Source organism: Platalea leucorodia (genome assembly GCF_965183815.1).
Source record: "Platalea leucorodia genome assembly, chromosome: 5".
NCBI classification, from domain to species: domain Eukaryota; kingdom Metazoa; phylum Chordata; class Aves; order Pelecaniformes; family Threskiornithidae; genus Platalea; species Platalea leucorodia.
This window is the reverse complement of record NC_138827.1, coordinates 44,462,219-44,485,765: the sequence shown is the minus strand read 5'-3', so window position 1 is coordinate 44,485,765 and position 23,547 is coordinate 44,462,219. Positions and strand designations below refer to the sequence as shown.

The following is a 23,547-nucleotide window of genomic DNA, read 5'->3' as shown; positions in this document are numbered from 1 at the left end:
TAATTCTGCTATTTCTATTTTATAGGAAAGATGTTCAGAACATTGTGCAAGTAGAACTATTTTTCCCCTGAGCTATTTAAGAAAAAACACATGAAAAAACCAAGCAGAGTATCAGTATTTACTTGTGCTCATGAAGAGATGCTTGTGCTTCATCATTTCCAGGTAGGCAAAGAAATTTGTTGACTTCTACCACATATTATTCCAAGACATTTACAGCAGATTAAAGATAAAGCATAAGATAAGACTTGCAGAAACTCTTGTATTTCCTATGGAATGTTAAACAGAATTTTCTCCATTTGTACTAATCACCCCAATGTAAAATACAAAGAGGTCAACAATGCATCCTTTCAGGTCACCGTTGTTTAAAAGGTATTTGAGTTTCCCTATTAAGTTTTCAAAGGCCAACATCTGCTGATGCTCAGAAATGGTAGATGTGGTGACAAAGGCTGTATGGAGTGTGAAGTGAAAACACAACCATATAGTCCATGCAACACAGTACTAAGAAACTATAGCACAACCAAACTCCAAAGAACTATTTTCCCATTCATCCCGTTTCTGTTATTAATGGCAGGAATATTCCCGAGAACAGTGACATAAACTTCTCTTTCATTTAGTTCATTTTTTTTGGTTATAAATACATGTATAAACACAAGGTTTTGAAAATAGCAATCATGCAAATGCCAAAGGAGATCCTAGAGCGGGAAAATTACATTATTAAGATTGAAGGCTTTCATTTGCACGTTATTGTCATTGATGCTGTTTCACTATTTAAAGCGGCAAAACAGATGCCATGGCAATCATCTGTTAATGCTGCTCTCATTTCCAAGAAGGCTAGTTTTGATGGCATTTGACTTGCTGTCTAGAGCTTAACAAATCAGCACCATTCATGAGCTTAAGTAAACTGAGCTGATTTATAAATTGACAGACCTGACCCTGCATCATAAGAGGCGAGGCAGTTTTACCCAAATTATTAGAAGCTTTTCAGTTGGACATCAGGTATGGCAAATTGCATTTTACTACTGTGATATTTTATCATTGTGATAGTCCTGCATCACACAAGTTGTGTTTGGGGAATATTCTTTCAGTCAGCTGCAGCGGGATCCCATTTCTACCTGCCTGCTTTATTCGTAATCAGCTAACGCGTCGTGACTGTGTGCACTTCTCAGCTCTGGAACTCAGTCGGACTCACGGCTGAGCTACTGTGCACTTAGTCCCTTCAAGTGTTTTATTTAATTAATCATCTATTTCATTGATATACTAGTTCTTTACATAACGGTTTTACAGTTTTGTTATAGTTTAAGTGTAATATTCTGGTGCTTTAATTGCATACGGGAAAGCAGGTTTTTGTGAAGGAACAAAATTCTCTTTATTTTGTGGAGTAAAGCCCGGTTCAAAGGCCGCTGGAGTTAATGCAAAGATTCCAGCAGATACACTGCATTTGCTAAGCTACTTCATAAAAATGAAAACTCTTCCATTTATAAACTCTTCCATTTGCTCTTCGATTTTACACACACACACATACGTGCATGAAAATTAATGGTCCTATACTTCTCTGTTATTAGCAAACACTTTTTTTTTGGAAAAGATTCTCAACAAATATTTTCTGTGGAACAGTGTCTTAATTCTCTGTATAACACTCAGTTTTATAGCACTCAGTTTTCATCTGCTGATCAGAACTGATCAGCAAATCTGCGGTTGAAGGCAGATGTGTTGTCAGGAGTGACATTCTCTCTGACCACGTAACACGGTTACATGTTAATGCAACAGAGGAAGGCCAATATATAGCCCCTGCACTATAGAACACATTTTCAGAGAAACATTATCTGCAACAGAAAGGGATGTTGGGAAATTAGATCCAAGAAGCTGAATGACAATGCAAAACAATACTTGTTTTATTACTTACTACCAATACTGGAAATACTGGGTATACCTGTAAAGAAAACAAAAAAGTACAGTTAGCTGTTTGCTGTGGTTGGCTGAGCTATAACATCTCAGATTCTGAAAACAATTTTCTCCTAATTTTCAGAATATTATCTCAATACATAGCTAAACCCAAGCAACTGCCAATATGTACCCAGCCCTTTATAAATGCAGAGCCTCTAGATTTTTCAGTATGAGGCTGCAGGGACCACTAAAATGTGTTGACAGATGGGTATTTCTGGGACCTACACCAGCTCTCTGAACTTCATGAATTTGTTCAGAACAGTTTTGTGTTTCAACTAACCAGCCATTAGGTTTAATGCTCAAGATAAAAATATCAGTCATGCATGTATTATGCAGATCTAGGAGAATAATTTAACCAAGGGATAGATGCATTGCTAACTGCTTTGGCCAGCTGCTTAAATCAGTTGATACCTTCTGTTGCATTAACTCTATATAGCTATTTTTTTCCTTTTTTACCTGATGGTTATCTAAATTAAGCTATAGAAAAGAAAGGTAATTGAGCGAAACAATCTAATGCATTAGGTTGGTCATATTGACTAAGCCTCTCATTGATTTTTTTTTTCTTTTTTTTTTTTTTCTGCTTTCATTTCAATTCCTAAGCTGAATTAATGCAAGGAAACCATTCCAGAGGCAGGTGAGATTTACCAGAAGAGGTGGGGCTGCTGAGGAGTAAAACTCCTCTGCTGGGTTAGCAATGCAGGATCTCATGTTGCATGATGCAGTCCCAACATGTAGCTTCTTGTCAGGTCTGCCCTGAAAGGTGTGTAGCACAAAAATCCAGACATGAAATCTGTCCTGAAATGCCGTTTTCTTTAGATTAAATGGCATCGGTAATGGCACCATTGCTAGTCTCTTGGGTTAAAGTCACAAACTGCAGATCGGTGTTTAAATCCTGGATATTTGCATCCTCTTAGTTAAATACAGTTTGCCTTTTGTAAGTTTTATTGACTTTTGATGGCATGCATTTTACTGCAGGAATCTGTCTGTTTCTCCATTAAAGATCTGCTACACTTCTTTCAACATCTATCTCGAAGTTCTGTCTTACTCTGAGATGGTATGGACCTCATTCTGCAATTAAGCAAACTGGAGCAAAGGAATGTCTTGGGGATAAATGATATTCACTGTAAGCACTCTAAGTTGCAGAGTCAAGTGGGGAACATTTCTAACTCGTGGCACAGCTAAGCCAATGCTGAAGCAATTGCATTTGCAGAATGGCGACCATAAACAGATCTTTTGTGTTTCACCACATCAGTCCTGGGGCAGATGTCAGAATTGCAGCTCTGGTTCCATATCCTATGGAACCCGTGGTCTGGCAGAGCGCCGGGCACCGCACTGGAGACAGCACCTGCCGCTAACCGAGCCCCACGCTTGGATGTTTGCAAACCTAATTAGTTCTACTTCTGCTGAGATTAACAAGTATTTACCAAAACTTTAGAATCATGAGGGATTAAAAGCTAAATAAAAGTATCATCATAATAGAAGAATGCTGTTATAGTTCTAAAAGTAACAAAAAGTGCTTTTTTCAGTTAGAATAATGTAAGAGAACTTCTATCCTTTTGCCTTAAATGTCAAAAAGGCAGTCAATTTTCAAATAATTTTCCACGAAGTTTCGATAGCAGCTTGTTTATATTTTTGCAAGTCATTCTAGCTGTTCTAAATTAGCAGGATTCATTTTCCTTTATACACTGATGGAAACTGCACAAATATTAGATAAAATACAGATACCGCCTTCTCGCACTCACACTTCCACTGTGAAATGGTATTTGTATTTCCTCTGGGTATACTCCCCCGCCTCAACCCTCTTTCTCTCCTACACGCACATACAAATACCCTTTCCTTTCTCTCCTGAACAGATTGCAGCAAAGGGAGAGGTTTTCCTGCAAGTCTGCTCTCCTCATTTTACTGTATTTCAAAATTTTCAATGAATTCACAGTGATAAATGCTTCCTGGGCAGAGAATAATGAAAACAAGACGCCTGCTAGCCTGAAGGGCTCTCCATTAACCTTGCGAAGTTGTCTTCGGGTTCTGTTTGAAAAGCTCTTTTTCTATTTCTGTTCTGAGTTTCTGGGTTGGTGTGATCTTCTGTAACTAGCTTGATTTTTTCGTAATACCAGGTATCCCTGTGTGTGGTGACTGGCCTTGATAGTGCACTACTTTATGCCCTTTCTGCTAAAGAGAGTGAGAATGGCACGTCTAAGTTTGTCTGGAAAAGAGCTGGTTATGTAGGGCCACGAAGCAGGATCTATTAACACTCTGTGAAAACTGCACATATGATGGGAAAATTATTCTTAGTAAGAGTGGTTTTGTGAGATCTGGAGTTACGTATTGAGGCTAGCTCTTGAATTCAGCTGAGCTGTATTTGGTGCAAGTCCTTAGGTAACGAGGCACAGGCGGTGTGATTCTGCCTCTCCCTCTCTGTCAATGTGGAGGCATGGGGGGCCCGACCCCACGGCTCCTCCCGTGGCACCACCGCTGGGGACACCAACAGGCTGTGGGGACTCATCCCACCGCTGCTGGCCCTTTGGGTGGAAACCGGTATGTTACATGACATGGATCGTTTCCAGTCAGCCTTCTATTGAAATCTGTGAGTACTTTGCAGCAGTGAAATGATGTGAACAAGTTATAGAGAGAGACAAAGAATCAGGCCCGTTACTTCCCTTGATGTACAACTCTATTCAGCTAGACATAAAGGGTAAAAAAACCCAAGGGACTGCATTTATGTATATTCGGTTGTTAAATCAAAGCAATGTTCAGTCTGAATTATCTTCCAGTTGAAATCACCGGGATGGTTATTAATGGTAATAGTTTTATAGTGAGGAAACAGCAAGTAAAGCATGCAAAGAAAGTTCAGGGGTAGCTACTGCCCCCAAAATGGCAAACATTGCAGAAGAAAGTTGCTAATCCTATTTATTATTTTTGACTTGACTTGAGGGTGATGGTTTGGTATATTACATGTTCACTGTAAGTGCATCTAAATATACATGCATTACTTGAGAGAAAAAAATTTGGTGTTTTCCTTTCACAGAATCTTCTGCATCTGCCCTGTAATTTTCTCGTTTCCCCTTTTTCCAGAAATGGGTTGTTTTAGCTGTTAGCTACCATGGAGCTGACTATTAGGAATGGAGAAAAAAGCAAACCAGATGCTAGCAAAGAAAGCAAGTTTTTGATTTCTTCTATAGTTTGTGTCAGCGTGAAATCTGTAACACAAAGGAACAGCGTCAAGCTTTCGGTGGGAAAGGCCACGCTGCTGCTTCCAGTCTCAGGGCAGGTCACACGCTGCAGTCCCTCTTTATCACCTCCATCAGCAATGCCTGTGTGTGCTTCCCGCCAGCACTGCAATTAATGCAGCCAGGCTGCATCTCTTCCCGAGCAGGGAGTATGTGTGGGATGAAGGAATTATTCTGTCAACTTGGTCTTGGCTACCATCTTTCCCACGGGCTTCTCTGCCTCTTCTCCATCACAAGTTGAACGTGCACCTGCCATATGACAGGGAGCCGGGGACGGGCTCCTGCTGCTATCAAAACACTACACCCAGCTCACAGCTCGCTCACATTCAGGGCAAGAGTGTCACCAAGAGCTCAGTGAATTTTCCAGGTGAGGTGAATACAGCCCAGAGACTGAGAATTAAGATTGCCTCCCATGAAGGCAGGGCAGGATACGATAGTAAATAATGCAGTGCAAGTCTGGATTCATATTAATTGCTGATCAAGCTGTGTGAGAGCTTTTGTGCCAAAGGAGACATCCTTGTACTTGCACTCTATACTGCACATTTTAACTCTTAAACAGGAACAAAATATAGAGCTGTATTCCACAGTAAAGAGTCAGAGCAGGGCTGTTAATGCCACATCTGATCTTTTGCTGGAATATCTGTGCTGCAGCATGACAGCACTCTCTGCAGTGAGTCTTTTTTCCCTTTGCAACTCCTCCACTGAGGCATGATTGCAATATCAGATCCTCAGCATCAATTTCAGAAGTTCTGAATTCTCTAGTAATTTAAACCCTGAGAAGCTGGAGGAACCTAGCATCTTGTAATCCCTTGAAGGGAGTGATTGTTATGATCATAGGAGTAAACTTTTCGTGTATTGCCAAACCTGTATTCAGCCAAAGGGCCATACACAGTGAAAGACACAGTTCTTAGGAAATTTCACATGTGTTTCATTGCAAAAGTCCTAGAATTCCTGCTACTGTTAATTTTGCAGTTGCTTGCTCTGTAAAGATTGACATATTTTCAATTCCCAGAAAAAGAACTGCTTAGATGAAGTTTGTTATCCTCCACCTCTGCCTTCCCAAGCAGTATCACCACAAATAAATGGGACAGAGAAAATATTTAGTTATTGGCTTATTGGGTAACACCTTTTAAAATTTGGACCTTTTCTCATGATGTTTTAGTGGCGCCAAACCAGTTTTGAAAACTCTCTGTCTAGGAAACTCCCAGTGAGATCAAAGGATTTTTTCAAGTAATTATAATTTATTGATAGAATATTAGGTATTAGAAACTTCAAAAAGCCCGAAACTCAGACCATTTCTAGAACTTTGGAGTGTCTTATAACAGACACTTTGCCTTCCCATACTGCTGCTTCGGGACTAGAACCCTCGTTTCATTGCTCTTCTTCACTGTATATGGCAAAAATAGAGTTGTTTGAAACCAGTGACGGATGGAAGCAATTCATTTCCCAGCAACAGATGCCACCACAACCAGCACAACCAACCAACTCAGCAGGGTCACGCAAGAGGATAGAGTGCTGAAGAATAATTTTTCAAGCCCCATTTAAAAAAAAATACAGCCTGTTATTTATAGTGCATTGGTTTTTAGGTATGTATCTGCAATGTTTTGCTGGCCATTGCGCTGGATACCCAGCTGAAGGGAAGTTAGTTCATCATTTGCATGTTTTCCTGACACTTCTATCTTCCTGAATGCTCTTGATACGCTACAGTTTTCCCCCCGCCCCCCTCAAGTTTCCCAGCCTGACACAGCTTTTGTGACGTCTTCCAGTGGCTTTACATCTTCTGTAAGCTTCATGAGCCAAAATTAATCTGTAGTGTTAAATGGGAACAATAAGAAGCTTTGCTGTTTTGTAACTTATTATTGCATTCATATCTTCCTTTTTCTCTATGAAAGATGCTACCAAAATGACCAAGGAGCAACATTTTACCTCTTAAACAGGAGTGTCCCATTCCTTCAAATTGAGATCACGTGGGTTCACCTCCTCTGCCTCAGTCATGAAAGTAGCCACCAGAAAGTTCCTTCCAATTGTTTGGGAGAATGGGGGCCTTAGAAAATGGGACACTATCTCCTTTATGAGTCTGCTTTGACAGGACAGCTGGACGCATGATCTTTTCAGTTACAGGGATACATGCTATTTAGATTCCTGAAGAGAAAGCCTGCCATCACACAACCTCTTGGCCAGCTTCATTTACCCCGGTCCTTCAAGATGGCTTTGTGTCAGCAAATATTCATGGGGAAAACTACAAACGCAGATGAGGGTAATCAGTGCAATACTGCAATTGCCATATTTTTTGCCAGAAACTTTCTGCGGCAGCTGTGCTGCAGTGATGCCTCCTAAGTCGTTTCACATCCAGGGAGGATTAAGGCCATGCTGCTGAAACAGAGGCTGTACTATCAGAAGGGGACCCACCGCAGGAGATATTCAGTAAACTGATTGAGACTATCTGCCAAACTGTTGACCGAAAAGAATCCACCAATGTTCCCTGTGTTCTGGTCAATCCTTTGTTTCACGTTGAACTGCGAATTAGGAAAGTCATGTAACAGCTGGGAGGCGGTTTTCGCCGAGTGTCAAGCACTTCTGGTACGGGTTATTGGTTGTGGAGGGACTGACAAGCAAGCAGGCTTTGACGGATGGGAGCCCAGCACAGTCTTAGAGAGCTCTGTCTGATGGAGCAAAGAACATAAGTGCCAAAGATGATCTAAACGACAGGAGGAAGAAAAAGGCTAATGCTGTCAGACACATACGACTGCTTGAGGAGAAAAGCTATCTTGTAATACCAAGTATAGAGAAATTCAATAAGTTCACTTTGAGTGTCAAAACATATTGCAGAACACACTATCCATAGAATGTGGCAGCACAAGGGAATAAATGTAATCACAAAATAGTCAATAAGATAGAGTGAAAATATAAAATAAATGCTATGCCCGAGACAAATGTGGAAATATTGTTAGTGCCAGTAAACAACAGAGTACTCGGTGTCTTTCACAAGCGAAGCAGGGAAAAAATGCTTTGCGTTCTCCTGAAAAACTCATGTTGACTTAAAATGAGAAGGATACAGAAAACAGCTTTATATCAAGGTTTAGGCTATGACTGGAGTATAATCTAGAATGGTCTTGTATTTCATGAGCTGTAGCTTGAAAAGGTACAATAAAGTCTTATTGGCCACAAAAAAATGGCAGAAGCAGAACAGTGGAAATAACAGAAGTTCCAGTTGGGAAGGATCTGGAAATGGACATTAGGCTTCTTGTTGAATCTGAGCAAATTTCCCAAATTCAGAGAGTCTCAAGAAAAAGGATCTTTTTATTTTGTGAAAAAAATTTCTGAGTGTTTCATTTATACAACTATTTTTAGCTGTATCTTATTTAAATGCTCTCATATAAAACCAACTTCAAATCCATTTGAAATTTAAAAGATTTTTGTCTTAGATGGAAAAGATAGACTCTGAGAATTGGAGGAAGGAAGAGTATCAAAGGGACACCGTATTACTGGATTATACAAAGTGTCCCCAGGGAATTAAAGTAATATATCAAGGGAAGTTTAGGGTCAAACCAGGTAAGTTAATTCTAGCAACATGTTCCAGCAACTATTTACAGACTTGATGCCTGACTAGTGAAAGTGTAATGCCAGGGCTGCATTACTGACCACACGATGGAGATGGTGACATAAATGCAACGGGGTAAGTGAAATTACATTGGCTGTGCAGAGAGCTTACACAACACTGCAAAATTTAATATGCTCCAACACATGCGGCATTAAATCAGGAAGTGACGAAAGAAATGAAGCTTTTACATACCATAAATGATTGCTGCTTGTAGCAAGTAATCAGACAACCCCCAAGAAGAGAAGCTGATTCAGTTCTGAGTAGTACATAGGACCTGATTCAAGAAGTAGTTATCAGAGAACCACTTCTGGACTGAAAGTCAACATACTTGTTGAGAAGGAAAAGGATAAAAAAAAAATCCACTGCAGTAATATTTAACTTTCAGAGAGTGAGCAGATAAAAATGAGGAAGTTAGCTAAAAATGAGAAGAACAGCTAAAAAGATTTAATGCAAACAGCATGGAGGCAGGCTAGAGATAATGTGTGTGAGAGATTCAGAATAATCACACAACCCATCAATTTTTAAAAAAAATTATAAAAATCAACTATCTTACAAACAAGAAAACCCCCCAATACCCAACCTAAAACAACAGAATGAAGAAGATTTTGGGAAGACACCCTTCAAAAGTGTAAGTTGTCTCAATGGAGAAAGATAGGGAAAAAAAGCATAAAATCTGTCAAGTTAAATACAAACCACAGTATTTTGAGAATCAACTTGCTACAGACATAAAAGTTAGTAGTTATTTTTTGTTACAATAACTACACTAGAAGCAGCAGGCCTCCCAGAGAGATGACTGGGTAGATAGGCAATCAAGGTATGAAAGTGCTGAATACTAAATTGATTGTTTTCACTGATGTTCACAACAAAGAAGGTTAGAGAGAGTCTCACAATCTGAGGAAGTTTCTCAGTGGCTATCATCATCTGAAGGTGTTTTAGAGGAAGTAAACAATACCGAACAATAAGAGTTGCCATAAGGTGATGTTCACCCAAAAAGTATTTTAAAGGAACTCAAACATGACATTTCTAAACTAACTAATGTAACATATAACCTGTCACTTATGTCAGCCTTGATGTCAGAAGAAATGTTGTAACTGTGGCACACTCTTTAAAAAGGACTCAAGGGCTGATCCCTCTAATAACAAAATATAAAGGAGACACAGTTTTATGCCACTGTAAAAGATCCATGTTGTGCTCATGTCGAGAATATCACGTGTAGTTTTAGCCTCACCAAATAAAAAAAATGACATCATAGAACCAGAAGAGAGCAAGAAAGCACAGATGACCAAAGATGTGACATGGTTTTATATATGAGAAGATTAAATAGATTAGGATTCGTCATTTAGAAAATAGGTTGGAGAAGCGGACACGTCAAGTCTATATAATCATAAATGGTATAATGGATGTAAAAAAGGATGCATTATTCTCTGTTTCCTTCTATCTAAGGAGGTACAGGCTTAATGATATAAAAACATTTAAAGCAAGCAAAAGGAGATACCTTTCACTCATTGTGTCATTAAAATGTGAAATGTATTGCCATAAGATGTCACTGAGATCAAGCTTATGACAGCTGGGTCTCTCTCTCCACTCAGCAGCTAGCAACCACTGTGGCTACGATGGAGGGTCCAGCTCAGAAAGCCAGTTTATTGCTGGCAACTGGGAAGGCAAAGAAGAAATCTTTCATACTTCTTCCTGTTTGCCATAAATTTCTGCTGCTGATCAGTGCTGAAGTCAGGATTTGAGGGTAAGTGGAGCATTCGTCAGCTCAAACAAGGTTATGTTTTCATGATGCTATCATAATAATAGTGATAATAATAAAAAACAGAAAAGACTGCCTATTATTTGCAAAACATTTGGATTTTTGATAGAACTGTATATCTGATGGAATTAAATAATGTTGAAAGTTGTTTTAACAAGCTTCAGGCATCCTTTCGGTGCGTGCTAATTCCACTGGTCCGTCTGGTGTGTGCTCAACTGATTGGAAATGATGTAACTGCCATAGCAAGCCGCATTTAGAAAGATCCCCGTTTTCATGTGCAGATGTACCTTGTTGCTAGTTTAGATCGTTGCTGGGGTAGCAACTGCATTTTTTACATATATATAGGTGTGTGTGTATATATATATATATAATGTATATATGTGCATGCATATGTACGGATGTGTGTATATGTATATATATCAAATATATAAATAAAACCAACCTGGTAAATCTCACCATTTTTCCCGAACATATCTTTAAAGTATTAATTCTGTGAGCCACACTCACTTTTTATAACATCCGAAAAAGTGAATACTCTTACAGAATGTTTTTCCCCCGCTTTTTGGAAGTTCATTTTTTTTCTGCTCAGTAAGAATTTTATCATAATTTCATGCCCCCACACTTCACGGTTTGTTACTTGGTCTATTACTCTCACATTTAACTTGATAAAGTCCTGCTTCCTATGATATTCATTTTTGAGTTTTGATTCTTCACAGCTGCTGCTTTGAAGTCTTAGATAACATTCTGAGCATTGCACATTGCTGCTGGTTTTAAACTTTTCATTCAACGGCAGTACATAGCCCTGTTTCTCCCCAATAACTTTTCAGTAAATTGTTATATTCTAATATTCTAAAATGAATGTTTTGCTTTTAATCAGGGCAAAACTGTGGAGTCTCTTCTTAAAAGAAGCTGGCAACTCCTGTCAAAAGGTTTGGTGATTTATCCTCATCTTCTTCAATCCTTTCTTCAAAGGAATTTAAGTCTGCTACTCAGTTCAGGAGGATTCTGAATCATTGTGTATTTCATACATGCATGAAAGGAAGAACAGATGCTCATACTTGTCTTCGTGCCCTCTCTTTCAGCACCATGTTCTTTTTGACCCAATCCTGTCCAGGATCAGGAAATGCAGCTGCCAATAACTTCCTCTGGATAATATGAACGTGTGCTGGAATAGCGAGTATGTGTGTTGTTGAATGGCTATTAGCTGGAAGCAAGCAGACATAAAAACTCAGGTTTTGCCCTCGCTTTCCCCTTTCAACACTTACAGTGATCTAAAACTGTGATCTGGACTGCAGGTCAACATCAGGCAAAAACTTCCTTTACCAACCTTTAGATTTTTAGTTATGAATTGGAAAAAATTGGTCTGAGATTTTTTTTAACTTTCTTAAAAGGACAAAAAAAATCAGCAAGGGCCTCATCTCACACATTAAGCTGAGGTTGTTTTGAATCTCAAGGCAACAAGGATGTATGAATGGAGAGCTGAGGGCACCATGGCTGGAGCAGTACTGCAGATATTCCCACTGGTTTCTCTCCTCTGTGTGGGCTTTTTATGTGAAGGGTCCTAATTTTTTTACTCCTTAGCCCTTTCTGTGCAGTGTCCAGTGATTTGTCTATGGAATCAAACATGCAGTTCTCATGCAAGTTATTTACAACCATGTAAGAGCACAGATTATGTACACTTACAATCAACACAATTTGACACCTTGTCAAATTATATGCACTGGCTCATAAAAAAATGGCAAACTTTTGCCAGCGTTAATCTTCCTTCAGAGTCATGATATGGGACAGAATTCTAATAATGAAATACCCTTATTATACAGAAGTACTTACAGATATTAGCAGTGCCCTTAGGTATAGGCAGATAAGAACCAGGGCTCCACGGTCGGCCCTGGTAATTCTTCTTGCATTTTCCACAGTCTGGGCCAGTTGTGTTATGCTCACATTCGCAAAGTAGTCTTTTGTTTTCTTCTTTACAGCCAGTAGCATGAAGGTTGCACTTACACCTATTTTAAAAGGCAAAAATAAAAAAGAAGTGGGATATTATTGAGAGATGAGTTTAAGTTCAGATTAAGTCTTAGTAAAGCATGGTCTATGGCAACCACTCTATTTCTGTGTGTTGTGCCTGTATTATTGTTTTAGCATGCTTTACAAGACATCACGCAAACAGCATGTTGTAATATCTTCAACTCGCACAGGTCTAAAAGCAGTAGTTTCACCAAGACTCCAAGATGCTGAATCTTTTCTTGTTTTCACTAACGCAGCTCCACTGAGATCAACTAAATTATTCTTAATTTTCACTACAGACAGATCTATAATCTTGCAAAAATTCAAGAGTTACTCACTACTCCCAGGAACAAAACAAGTCCTCTGCATATGTCCTTAGAGAATCTGGCCCAAATTAAGATCCAAGTTAGGCCCTGGGAGTCTGACAAAACAGACTTCAATTAAATACCCTCTGCAATGCCATACTTCAGTAGAAGGGAAGCTCACTGTAATGGTGTTTTGCCATTCTTCTTCAGCAAGTACTTTCTTGCTCAGAAAGGAAAATAATTTTGCCTGCTTTAATTTGATATAGTTGTAGTAGCTGAAGGTCAGAGGAAATATTTTGGTAGGCACATTTAGTTTTACTTAGGAAAGAACACCTAATGGAACCTTGCGACAAAATCATTAGATTAAACCAGATTCTGCACCTGGTCTTAGAAAAATTGTATTTTCCTTAAATTCCCCTCTTTCCCTGAAACTAGGACACTTACAGAATGGGAAGCTAGCTTCATAAACAGTAAGGTATTGTCACGTCTATCCATCCCTTTTCAATAGATGTCAAAACCGGCTAAAATCTGTTTCTGTTTGGGGCTGGGGAGAAAACTAGTATTTAACGACCCTATCTGTTTTCCTAACGATTGTACATCTAGTGATTTAAAGGGTTCTCATGTGGACATTTGTCACCTGTTCCATACAGTGACCGATAATTAGAGCAAAACAACACATGGAATGGCCAAGTGCAAATTAACAGCTGTCAAGCTGACTTCCATTTGGCAGGAATATGACCTGAAGCAACCGGCCACATCCATCTATATCCCTAGGGTAAAACAAGTTTGCAGTTGTCATAAGTGGCTGCTGGAGAAAATCCACAAGAACCTGTAATACAGTAGATAGTGGAGCATTCTCCTCAGCACTAGAAATGAGGTATATGAAACTGTTGTTATTTGAGCAATGCTCATTCTAAAGAAAAACAGGTTCAGCACCTTCTAAATTGAAATTACAAAATGTATTGAATATGCTAGACAAAAGAAAGTGCAATTCATTTTTATATCATTTCCAAAATAACGATGCTTAAAGACTACATCAATTGTAATGTAAATTTTCAACGACTAGCCACTGCAGAATGAAAGATGTCTGGGTGTCAGTGGATGAGATATACCTACTCATGGAGAGACTGAAGATTTTGGTAAATGGTACTGCTATTAAGAAAAGTGATGGGGTGGTTTTACTGTCCACAGGAATATGAAAATGGAAGACTCCCAAACAGGAGAGATAGATACACAATAATGACAAGACCAAAAATAGAGGGTCAGAGGAGAGAGAAGCAGGAGAGACTGTGCAGTCACTAGAATAAATGAGCGAGAGGAACTGACTGGGTTTCTTTCAGGGGGAGATTTCTGTTTTATTGGAGGGACTCATCAGTGTCAGAGGCAGCAAACTGCTCTAGGCAGGAAGAAAAAGCCAGCTGATTCTGAGGAAAAGCTGTAGTTCCTAGGGCTCTGAAAGGGTGCTGCAGACTGGTGGGGGAACTGAGGTGGGGGAAAACAAATGTAGGTACATTTGCCAATTGGTGTAAATGTGCACAGCTCTTTTAATAAGCATCTGAAAGTAAAGAATGGTTGTGTCAGAAAACCTTGTGCAAAGTCTGTTGGCACTTCCTAGATGCTATACTTGTCATATGTTCCTGAAGAGATAGACCCGACCCTTCCTCAATTTTGCTTGCATGGTTAAAAGTCTTGGGCGGACTCTGGCCTTCTCCATCTCCCTCTGCTTCTCTCCAGTCCTGTCCCATGCCTCTTCATATATATACAAAACATATGCATATATTTATATGTATGGATGTATGTATGCATACACAAACAATTCCCATAAATTCTCACGCATACTGATTTTCTTTAATTTCCCACATTCCCTAACTCCACTGTGATCCGCCTCTTCATAGGTTGTGTCCTCCTTTTCCTTATTTCCCAAGCAAGAGAGCACAGACAGCACCGAATAGCTCTGCTGCCTGTTCTGGTGCCCAGTTTTTTAATTTCTTAGGACAAGATTGCTGCAGAGGAAGTCCTTCTCAGCCCAGAGCTGTGGCGTCACACCATGGTGGCTGTTCTGTGGTCCCCGCGGCAGGGCCCATGCAGTACAGCAACGGGGAGGCTTTCTGCATAAGGCATCTTCTGTGATTTTAGCCACCAAGCTCCAACAGACAAAGGAAAGCTACAGATTTTGGAGGTCTATGTTTGTACCAAATATGGGCAGGTTTTCACAAAAACAGCAAAAAACATTTTCTTGTGGAAGTAGTTGGGGACCTTCTGTCAAATTTTAAAACCCTATTAACTGAGATTTAAAACAATGGGCATTCAGAACAAACACACACAAAACAGACAATATAGGGACACCTTAGCCACTTAGCTCCCTAAATGAAGGAATTGCTAAAAGGCTCCTCCTGCCCTAAACCGGTAGAATAACCACAATTCATTCAATCAATGCCTCTCTGCAAATTAACTTATTTGGATGTTTTATATGTACTTTTGAAAGCTTTCCCAGCAGAATCGCCCAGAATGCTGCATCCTGCCTTAAAAGAAAATTCCAAATAATACCATCTTTAAGAGAAAGGAGAGCAAACTTTCTACTTCCCCCAATTAAAAAGAAAACAAACACCCCCAAACCAACACCTCTCCCCCGCAAAAAAAAAAACAACCTAGCATGGGGAGAGAGGTGTAGCCTTCTAGGATTATGATTTAAAGTGAATGACAGAAAACAACAAATTTGATCACTGAAAAAAATAAAGGACTGATCTAAAACCTTTGTGGGCAGAAAATAGATAGTCAAAACCTAACATTAACAACTGAGCAAAAAAAGAGCCGACGACGCTGAATAATCCTAAAACCCCTCAGAATAATTCAAACTTAGCTGTGTACAATTTCCAAGGAGAAGAAAGTAAGGAACAAATGTGGTTACTGTGGTTTTCTCTAAGACTAGCTAAAGATCAAAGATCAAGGTAAAAAAATACATTTATATTAAAAATGTCAAATGTAGAGTTAATGAGAGCTAGTTAAAGTGGGCACAGAAAGAAATGTTTAAAAAAAAAAATCCAAACCGCAAAAGGTCAGACAATGTGTGGCAAAAAACATTACCTTTGCCTTCTTAGCGTATAGGCAACATAAAAGTTGGGTTTGGTTTATGATCATTAGTGTTATACAAGTATGAAAAAACCTGTACATTAATGAAATCTGAAGAGATTAAACCGGAATTCTTGTTGGTGTCAGTAACTATACATAGGGAGTAAAAGAGCAGAAGCATAAGCAGAAAAAAGACATTCAGAGGACTGAACCACAGAGGCTCTGATTCTCCTCTCACTTGCACCAATTTTTTGCTGAGGTCACTTCACAGATCTCAGAGAGATTAATCATGATTTCCACAGCAAATCAAGGATGTAGCTGAATACTGAATGAGTGTAAAATGCAGACAGTGCTAAAACAAAGAGAACAAAAAGCATCTGTGGAAAGCAAACTGAACGTAAGTCATATGGTACCGTGTCTGGGGAAAAACATGCCAATACCAAATTCTGTGGTGTATGTGAAGAGACATTTTTACTGCAACAGGGAAATAATACTTTGTATACTTGTTTTTTTAGGAAGGCTGCACTAGGAATTGGGCAATCCGTCCCAGGGACCTCATCAGAGTGTATGTACAGACAATCTCAGAGACTTCTGCAAAGAAGAGAAATGCCTGTTGTGCTTGAGGGACAGACTTCTCTGAATGAATGAAAGAGGTAAATGTGCATAGCAGGGCTGAGAGATGACTAGAGTACAATAAAAATCTACTTCTATTTGCGGAATAAGCAATAAGGAAAATTGAAATATTTAAGGTTACAGAAAGAAGACTATTTAGGTAAAAGTACCATCCAGACAGACCACGAGAGAACCACTCTTGCGATGAGATATACTGGATTGTGAGCAGTGTGAAAACAAAGCAGCAGAGCCTGGACCATAGGCATTTCAGGTAACTGTGAATCAGCTGAGCACCACTGATCTGGTACCTGACTTGGGCTCCTATCAGATCACTGTCAGGATGTGGACATCAGCTTCCTATGGAAGACTGCCCAAGTTCAGAGTCCTTCATCTGCCTCGTCTCTTTTTTAAGGAAGGTTACCTTTCTTTTCTGCTCCAGAGGTAAGGAAATATTTTGTTACCTTATAAATTATTACTGCAAATCCTAGGTACCATCTGTAATTTCTTTAAACACTTGCTTTGAAAGGCTGTTCCTAGCTGTTACTGCTATAAATCTGAGATAGCAACAAAAGGCTTAATTAGATATACATACAAAGCACATTAAACACAAAACTTCGTATAGCCCTTGTAGATTCTTCCCTTAGAAGAATGTGGTCACTTTGGCTGCATGTATAAGAATGGAGAAGTTCTGAAAACCTTAAAAAACTGCTTCCACATCCTGTGTACTGAGTTCCAGATGACAATATTTCATGCCTATATAGTTTCTTGAAATCCAAAGAAAAAAGTCAAAGTGCTTTACAAGGTATTAAGTACACATGCCCAGAAATGCAATTACTGGGTAGCAGTGGGTGGGTAGCAGCTGCTTGGCACGTCAAGTGGGTTTGCATGTGTACTGAGGAGGGATGATTGAGGGAGCTGTAATAAGTAGAGCAGGTCTGAGAATACAGGTTAAGGTGTGGCAAATGTAAGAGAAGGTATGCTGCAGCCTTTGCACTGCACTGGCAAATTGCCTAAGGGCAAAATCCCATGTAAGGATGGATAAAGCAAATGTTAAGGGCAAAGTGCAGTTCTGAGATACAGTATATGCTCACCATAAATGGCATTGCTGAGGTCTAATGCTTTGTGCATCTTTACAAACAATGTCTGAAGTCCATGATTATAAATATCAACAACTCCATGAGCAGTTAGGTTACGTATGGGGGGATGCAGGCCTTGAAACAGCTTTATACCTGAAGGGAACAGTTGTCTGACTGTTATATCTGGTGACAGTTTTTTCAGACTTTTTTTTGTTGATCGTTGTGGGAGCGGCTCTGTCAGTGCTGAGCTTGTGAAAGCGGACACCACATCCCCACAACACTTGTCTGCATTTGGAAACTTCCATCCTGATGTTTCCACAGCTCAGCTGATATCCATCTTTTCAGTTCAACCTGCAAGGACGTTTCCTGCTAAGCAGCCTCACACGCAAGAACACATTTCCCTCCAACGTGCAAATTCAATTTTGAATCGCTGGAGATTGATATTGCTGTCCAACGCTATAAACTCTAATTGTGTGGGAGAACAAATTTGTTTTTCTGACCACTCATCTTTGACAGACTCATTATTTTGTCATAAAGCAATTGAAATGATATTTTTGGCAGTTACATAAGGTGCAGGAAGCGCTCTGGCATGCTGAAGGAGCAGTGCTGTTGTAGTGGGAGCAGGAGCCCCGGGTGCGCCGCTTTCCTCACAGGCTCTATTTACATACAGACAACTGACATTAAAATGCTGTAAATATATCACTAAGGTAATTGGTAATAGCGTGCTGATGCTCTTGCATGTGAGTGCCAACCAACAGACTGAGGGTCACATGAGGGGATCATTTATGTTGAAGAGATCATTCATGAGAAAGAAAGGCAAGAGAAGCTCTTCGATACATTTTTAACGACTAGCCATATGTTCCTCACTTAGATACATCTTTGGATCATTCTAGGTCATTGCCAAAGTTTAGAAAACCAACTTAAAACCAACTTGTAAGCAAGCCCTCTGCATGGGCTCTTCACTTTTACATGCCACGGGTCAGCTCTCTGCTCCTAGGTAAGCAAAGCCTGAACTTGCACAGGAGTCGGCATGTTTGCTCTTCACGTTACTGCCCACACAACGTGGTGCACACACAATACAAAATACCATCCGGCACAGTTTTAATTAGGCATTTTAAAACACTGTTAGCAATGTTCGGAGCCCTAGTCAGCTTGCCTCAGTGCTAGCAACTACTTCCAGCACCTTGTTACAGTTGTCCTAAAGGACTTGGCTGTGTTTAGCATGACATCAAATGTGTTAAGGCTGTCATCTACATTATGCCTCTCAAACTTACTAATGACCTTGAGGCAGCTTCACCAGTGAGATTTAGTTTTCTATAATCATGTAGACAAAGATGAAAATTCCATGTTGCAAATACATTTTAAGTGATACCACAGCCCTGAAGGAGGAAGAGACGTAGGTCGAGAAAGTGAAAGTTAAAATACAAATACCTTTAAAATATACCATGAAATATTTGGGATAAAACCAGCTTTGCATCTAAATCATTATTTTTTTTGTTTTTCATCTTTCTCTTTTTTTTATTTTTTTGACACTTTGAGACAAATTCATAATAATTTGAGAAACTGTCTGTACAGGTGAGTGACAAAACTCTTGCACCATTGAGTGTGTGATGTAAACATCATGAAAATACTTAGATATGTCTGTTTTTCCTTTAAATCTCTCTAACAAGTGGAACATCTTTTCATAGAGGCTCACAGTCTCAGAAAATGTCTGCTGAATATTATTATTCATTATATCATAGGATTTTTCCATGTCATGTCAAAAAAAAACAAAGTATGCTGGTCCTTATCCTAATTTCCAAAGCTTAATAGATGTCTACACAGCTTTACTATTGAAGCAGATTTTGTGGGGATGAAAACAAGTATAAAGGACACTATTGTGAAGAAATAAAATGATTGCTGGCCAATTTATTTCTGCGAGGATGGAACAGACAGTGAGAACACACACATAAAAGAGGTAACAAGATAATTACTGCAATCTAGGCTACCAGTGCTCACTGCAGGGACTACCCGTCTGCAGAAGTTCTGAGCTAAAAGGGTCAAAAAAACTAAGGACAGTTGGCAATCAGAAAATGGCACAGGTTGCTGGCTGCAAGTAGGTCTGCTGAACAAACGTTCCAGCTCACATGAAGCAGAAAAGTAAATTCTGGTTTTTATTCAGTGTTTTTTGAGCCATATGAATATCTCGGGTCCACGTTGCTGTACGGAATCCAAGTTCAAAAAAGGCGTTACATCTTTTTCTGGAAGTTATGAATAAGACCCCTGTGGTCTGCTGTTAAAATGTAGCCACTGTAGTGAGAGTAATGAAATGTGAGTCCTTTCTTTCATTTGTTTATTTCTGGAAACGCATTTGGTCACCAGTCATTTTCCCTATGCCTTTCCCTGAATTTACCTAACACATCGTAATCTCCCACCAAAAAAAAAAAAAAAAAAAAAAAAAAAAGATTCCTTTGTGGAATGGGGCTACATCAATAATAAAGGATAAAAAAATTTCAATAATAACAAATATAACTTTGTATAGGTAGATATATTATTCTTTCATTTGCAAAGCAAGGACTAATGTTGGATCAGGTTTTTAAGCTTCTTAAATCTGTAAGTAGCTTTGTGGCTAGAAAAGAAGTTTAACCTGCTCTCAGTAATCCTGCTGCACCTTAGTACCTTAGAACCCAGAGATTTACAGAAGCCTCTTCAACTTTGTTCTTTACTGTTTAGTTTTTGCTGCTAAATTTGGGAGGAAATTGAATTAGATTCCCACAGGCAGTATGGAAAATTGGGGAAAATAGCTTCTTATTCTCCCTCAGCTGAATATAACATATCTAGTGAGGAACAGCAAAAGCCAGGCACAGAGAGCATGTTTGCTTTGCTTGCTCAGTGGCCTACTTCCAAGCAGTTTGGAGAGCTTGAAATTAAAAAAGAAAACAAAGTCCAAAAGGGCAGCATCATTCCCTTTCCAACAGGAGCGAGGACTTTCCAAGACTCACAGAAAGTGTGCAGGGCATGGAATTGCCCACTGTTTGCACTAAGCCAGCCCAACAGTAACAGAACACAAGCACTAAATTTAAATATTAACATGTTTATAAGATTTATTGTCTCCACACGCTAGTAAACATTTCTATATATTCTGATTATTTAGATGGGAACTACTGTCAAGTTAAATGCTGGTCAATGTGAACAAGACCTACAGGATCACTACTGACTGATTTATATCTCAATCTGTATCTGACTAGTACGTTGTCTGACAGATGCATACTGTCTTCCTTTTGAAGGCAAACACTAGTGGGGCAGGTCCTTTTGGCTTCACCGCTCCTATCCCCCTGCCCCTTTCAGGCAGAGGGCCATAGGCAACCTTACCTTGCCAAATAAACTGTAAATGTTTCTGAAATGCAGTAGTTTGCTAGATAACATCCTTCCAAACAAACAGTTTGGCAACTGAAAATGTTTACAGGCTAGATCAGCAACACTCAGAACTCAAACATAGAAAGGAAAAGGCCGTAACCTATTAAACCTCTTACAAACACCTAAGCATTTGAAACTGTTCTGATTTCTTGGCTAGGTAAAAAAATGTTACAGACCAACAGATCTGAAAAATTTCAGACTTACTTCAGTCTCTTAGGTCCAAAGTCTAAGAATAATCCAGCGATGCTTATACCTAGTAGAACGGAACAGCTAATTCTGAGTCCGAGTTATTTCAGTTTACCACATAAAAAATGCCTATCCTTAATATTAAGTACTTAGATACACCTAGCCAAGTGGAATGGCCAAATGCTTTTTCTGTTTTTCATTTCACATTCTCTAATTGTTAAAGCTGAAATAAATCTGTCTGAAAATATAGCTGCTGTTAGCTGCTGTGGAGAACTAACTTCCATTCCTTTCTCAAATAACTCATTTTTGCTTTTTCTTCAGAGATATTAGTTTTCATGGACATGTGTCAATAAAGAGAGCGGCTATAAAATCTGCTAGAGTTTGCCAGCAGCATGTTCCACAATTAATTTCACCCATGAACACAGTTTGCCAGATTCTTGGCTGATGTAAATCCATCTGGCTCCACTAGAATCAATGAAGTTACGTTAGTTCACACTGTCTGAAATGTGGCCTAATTTGTTTCCAGCTTTCATTCATATTATCTTGGGCTCAGTGGCTGTATTTTTAGGTAACAGCAGCTAATCTTTGTATCATTTTAAATGGCAGGCCTGAGATCTTGAACAAGCATGGGATAGAAACTGGGCGTCAGCGGAGGATAAGGAGCCCAGGTGTGATGTGCTTTTAGGGACACGACTGCTGAGAAGGTAGGATGCTGGTATTTTACATTGTTCACATGCATCTCTTTTGCTCTAATCTTTAACCTCAGAAATAGGAAACTTTTATTATCTACCTGAAGGATGCCAAAACTGGGGACCATGGCAGTCATGTCCCTCCCAGAGAGGAAGCAAAATCTCTTGCTAAGGTGAAGACGAACAATGACAGTTTCTTCCAGTGCTACCAACTGATCATTTAACCAGTGATTGTTTTGGTAGGTTCCCAGACTACCACTACAGAATGGAGAAAAAGCAGCAGATGTAAACTCTTAAGTACATCAGTGTTACAATTAGTCCCTCTTTTCCCTTCTCTCCCACTAGAAATTTCCCTTCTTTCTCACTGGAATCACCTGGTCTCACCTGCTAAGTTCCTGTACTTCACGTAAAAATCCATCTCTTGCATACATTGACAGGATGGGAGAGGGGGAAGCACATGTGTTGCAGAGGTACTACACAATTTAGGTGTTCTGAGCTGTGACGATATATGACGTGTGTTTTAATTGGTTTGTTCTAAATATCAAGAAAAATTAGGAGAGGGTAAAAACCAAAACATCTCCTCAGCTGCTAATGCTGTTATACATGAGAGAGAGAAGAGCTACTGGGACAAGAACACAGCTCTCCCTCCAGCAGCTGAAATAATGCAATCTGTTTGGGAGTACCTTGTCATTGGCTGTCTGATGGTGCAAAAATGTTAAGGAAGCATGCTGGCTGAGATTTGGCTACTGCTCATTGCCATCAGGATATTAAGGAAGCAAAGTTTTTGTTATTTTAAATTTTTTTGCTGCTGTCCAACGTCCTGCTTAGCCAGCCTTATTTTGCCATCCAGCCATTGGGCAGTAAGTCATGATCAGCAAGTCAATACACACCAAGAGATACCCTAGACACATGTATTTTAATCACTATAATACCACCAGGCAGAATTTAATCGCTATATCCCAGCAGTTGTAAAAGTCAGTACCACAACCTGCTGGATCGTTAAGAACATGACACACAAACCTCAGATGAAAGGTGCAGCAATATATCACTGCAAACTTTCATAGCTTACACATTTTAAAACGAAAGTTAAGAAGTCTTTAGGAGTCACTGTTTCTTCTCTTTTCTCCTGATACAAATGTGAACATTAGATTTGAAATTCCTGCCATTGTGTTAATGTGCATCACCACTTTTAGGTTTATTGAGAGACCAATTTTTCTGGGTTTAATTTGATTAATACCAGTCTTACATCTGCTCGGCAGCAATCCCAAGAAAGCTGCTCTAAGATGCTAGTGATTACACCAAACTTCCTGTCTTTATTTGTAAGTAGTATTTCACAGTATCAGCTGCCAGCTGGTACCCTGAATTCTTTTTCCCAGCACAACACTGAAAAGGAACAATTTCTTGTGTGGGAGGTCTAAAATTGTGGTCATTAAATTACCATCCAAATGGACATGCTTACAATACCATTCAAAAATGTTACTTAACTCTCTGCAATGGGAAAAAATTTATTCCCGCATGTGACGATAGCCTAAGTGAGCTGTTACAAATTTGTGTCAATGATTTATGTTGGACAGGCCTGGCCGAAGCAGAAATACCTTTACTTTAAGCTTATAGAAAGACTCGGGATGTAGCACCTGTTGTGTCACAGTAGGGAATAAAGTATTTTCATGAGCCATTGTCAG

At 39.4% G+C, this 23,547-nt stretch overlaps 1 protein-coding gene across 2 annotated transcripts in view; it reads right to left on the bottom strand.

Annotated features, from left to right (window-relative positions):
* NTNG1 (netrin G1) overlaps window positions 1-23,547 on the bottom strand; it is a gene marked incomplete at both ends in the record, with an annotated part of 150,275 nt that overhangs the window by 48,357 nt on the left and 78,371 nt on the right. For both annotated transcript variants that reach the window (XM_082313239.1, XM_082313240.1), the window contains 2 exons: window positions 1,904-1,930; window positions 12,359-12,531. In XM_082313239.1, the coding sequence (XP_082169365.1) occupies window positions 1,904-1,930; window positions 12,359-12,531 (200 nt within the window). The remainder of the gene's footprint in view (window positions 1-1,903; window positions 1,931-12,358; window positions 12,532-23,547) is intronic.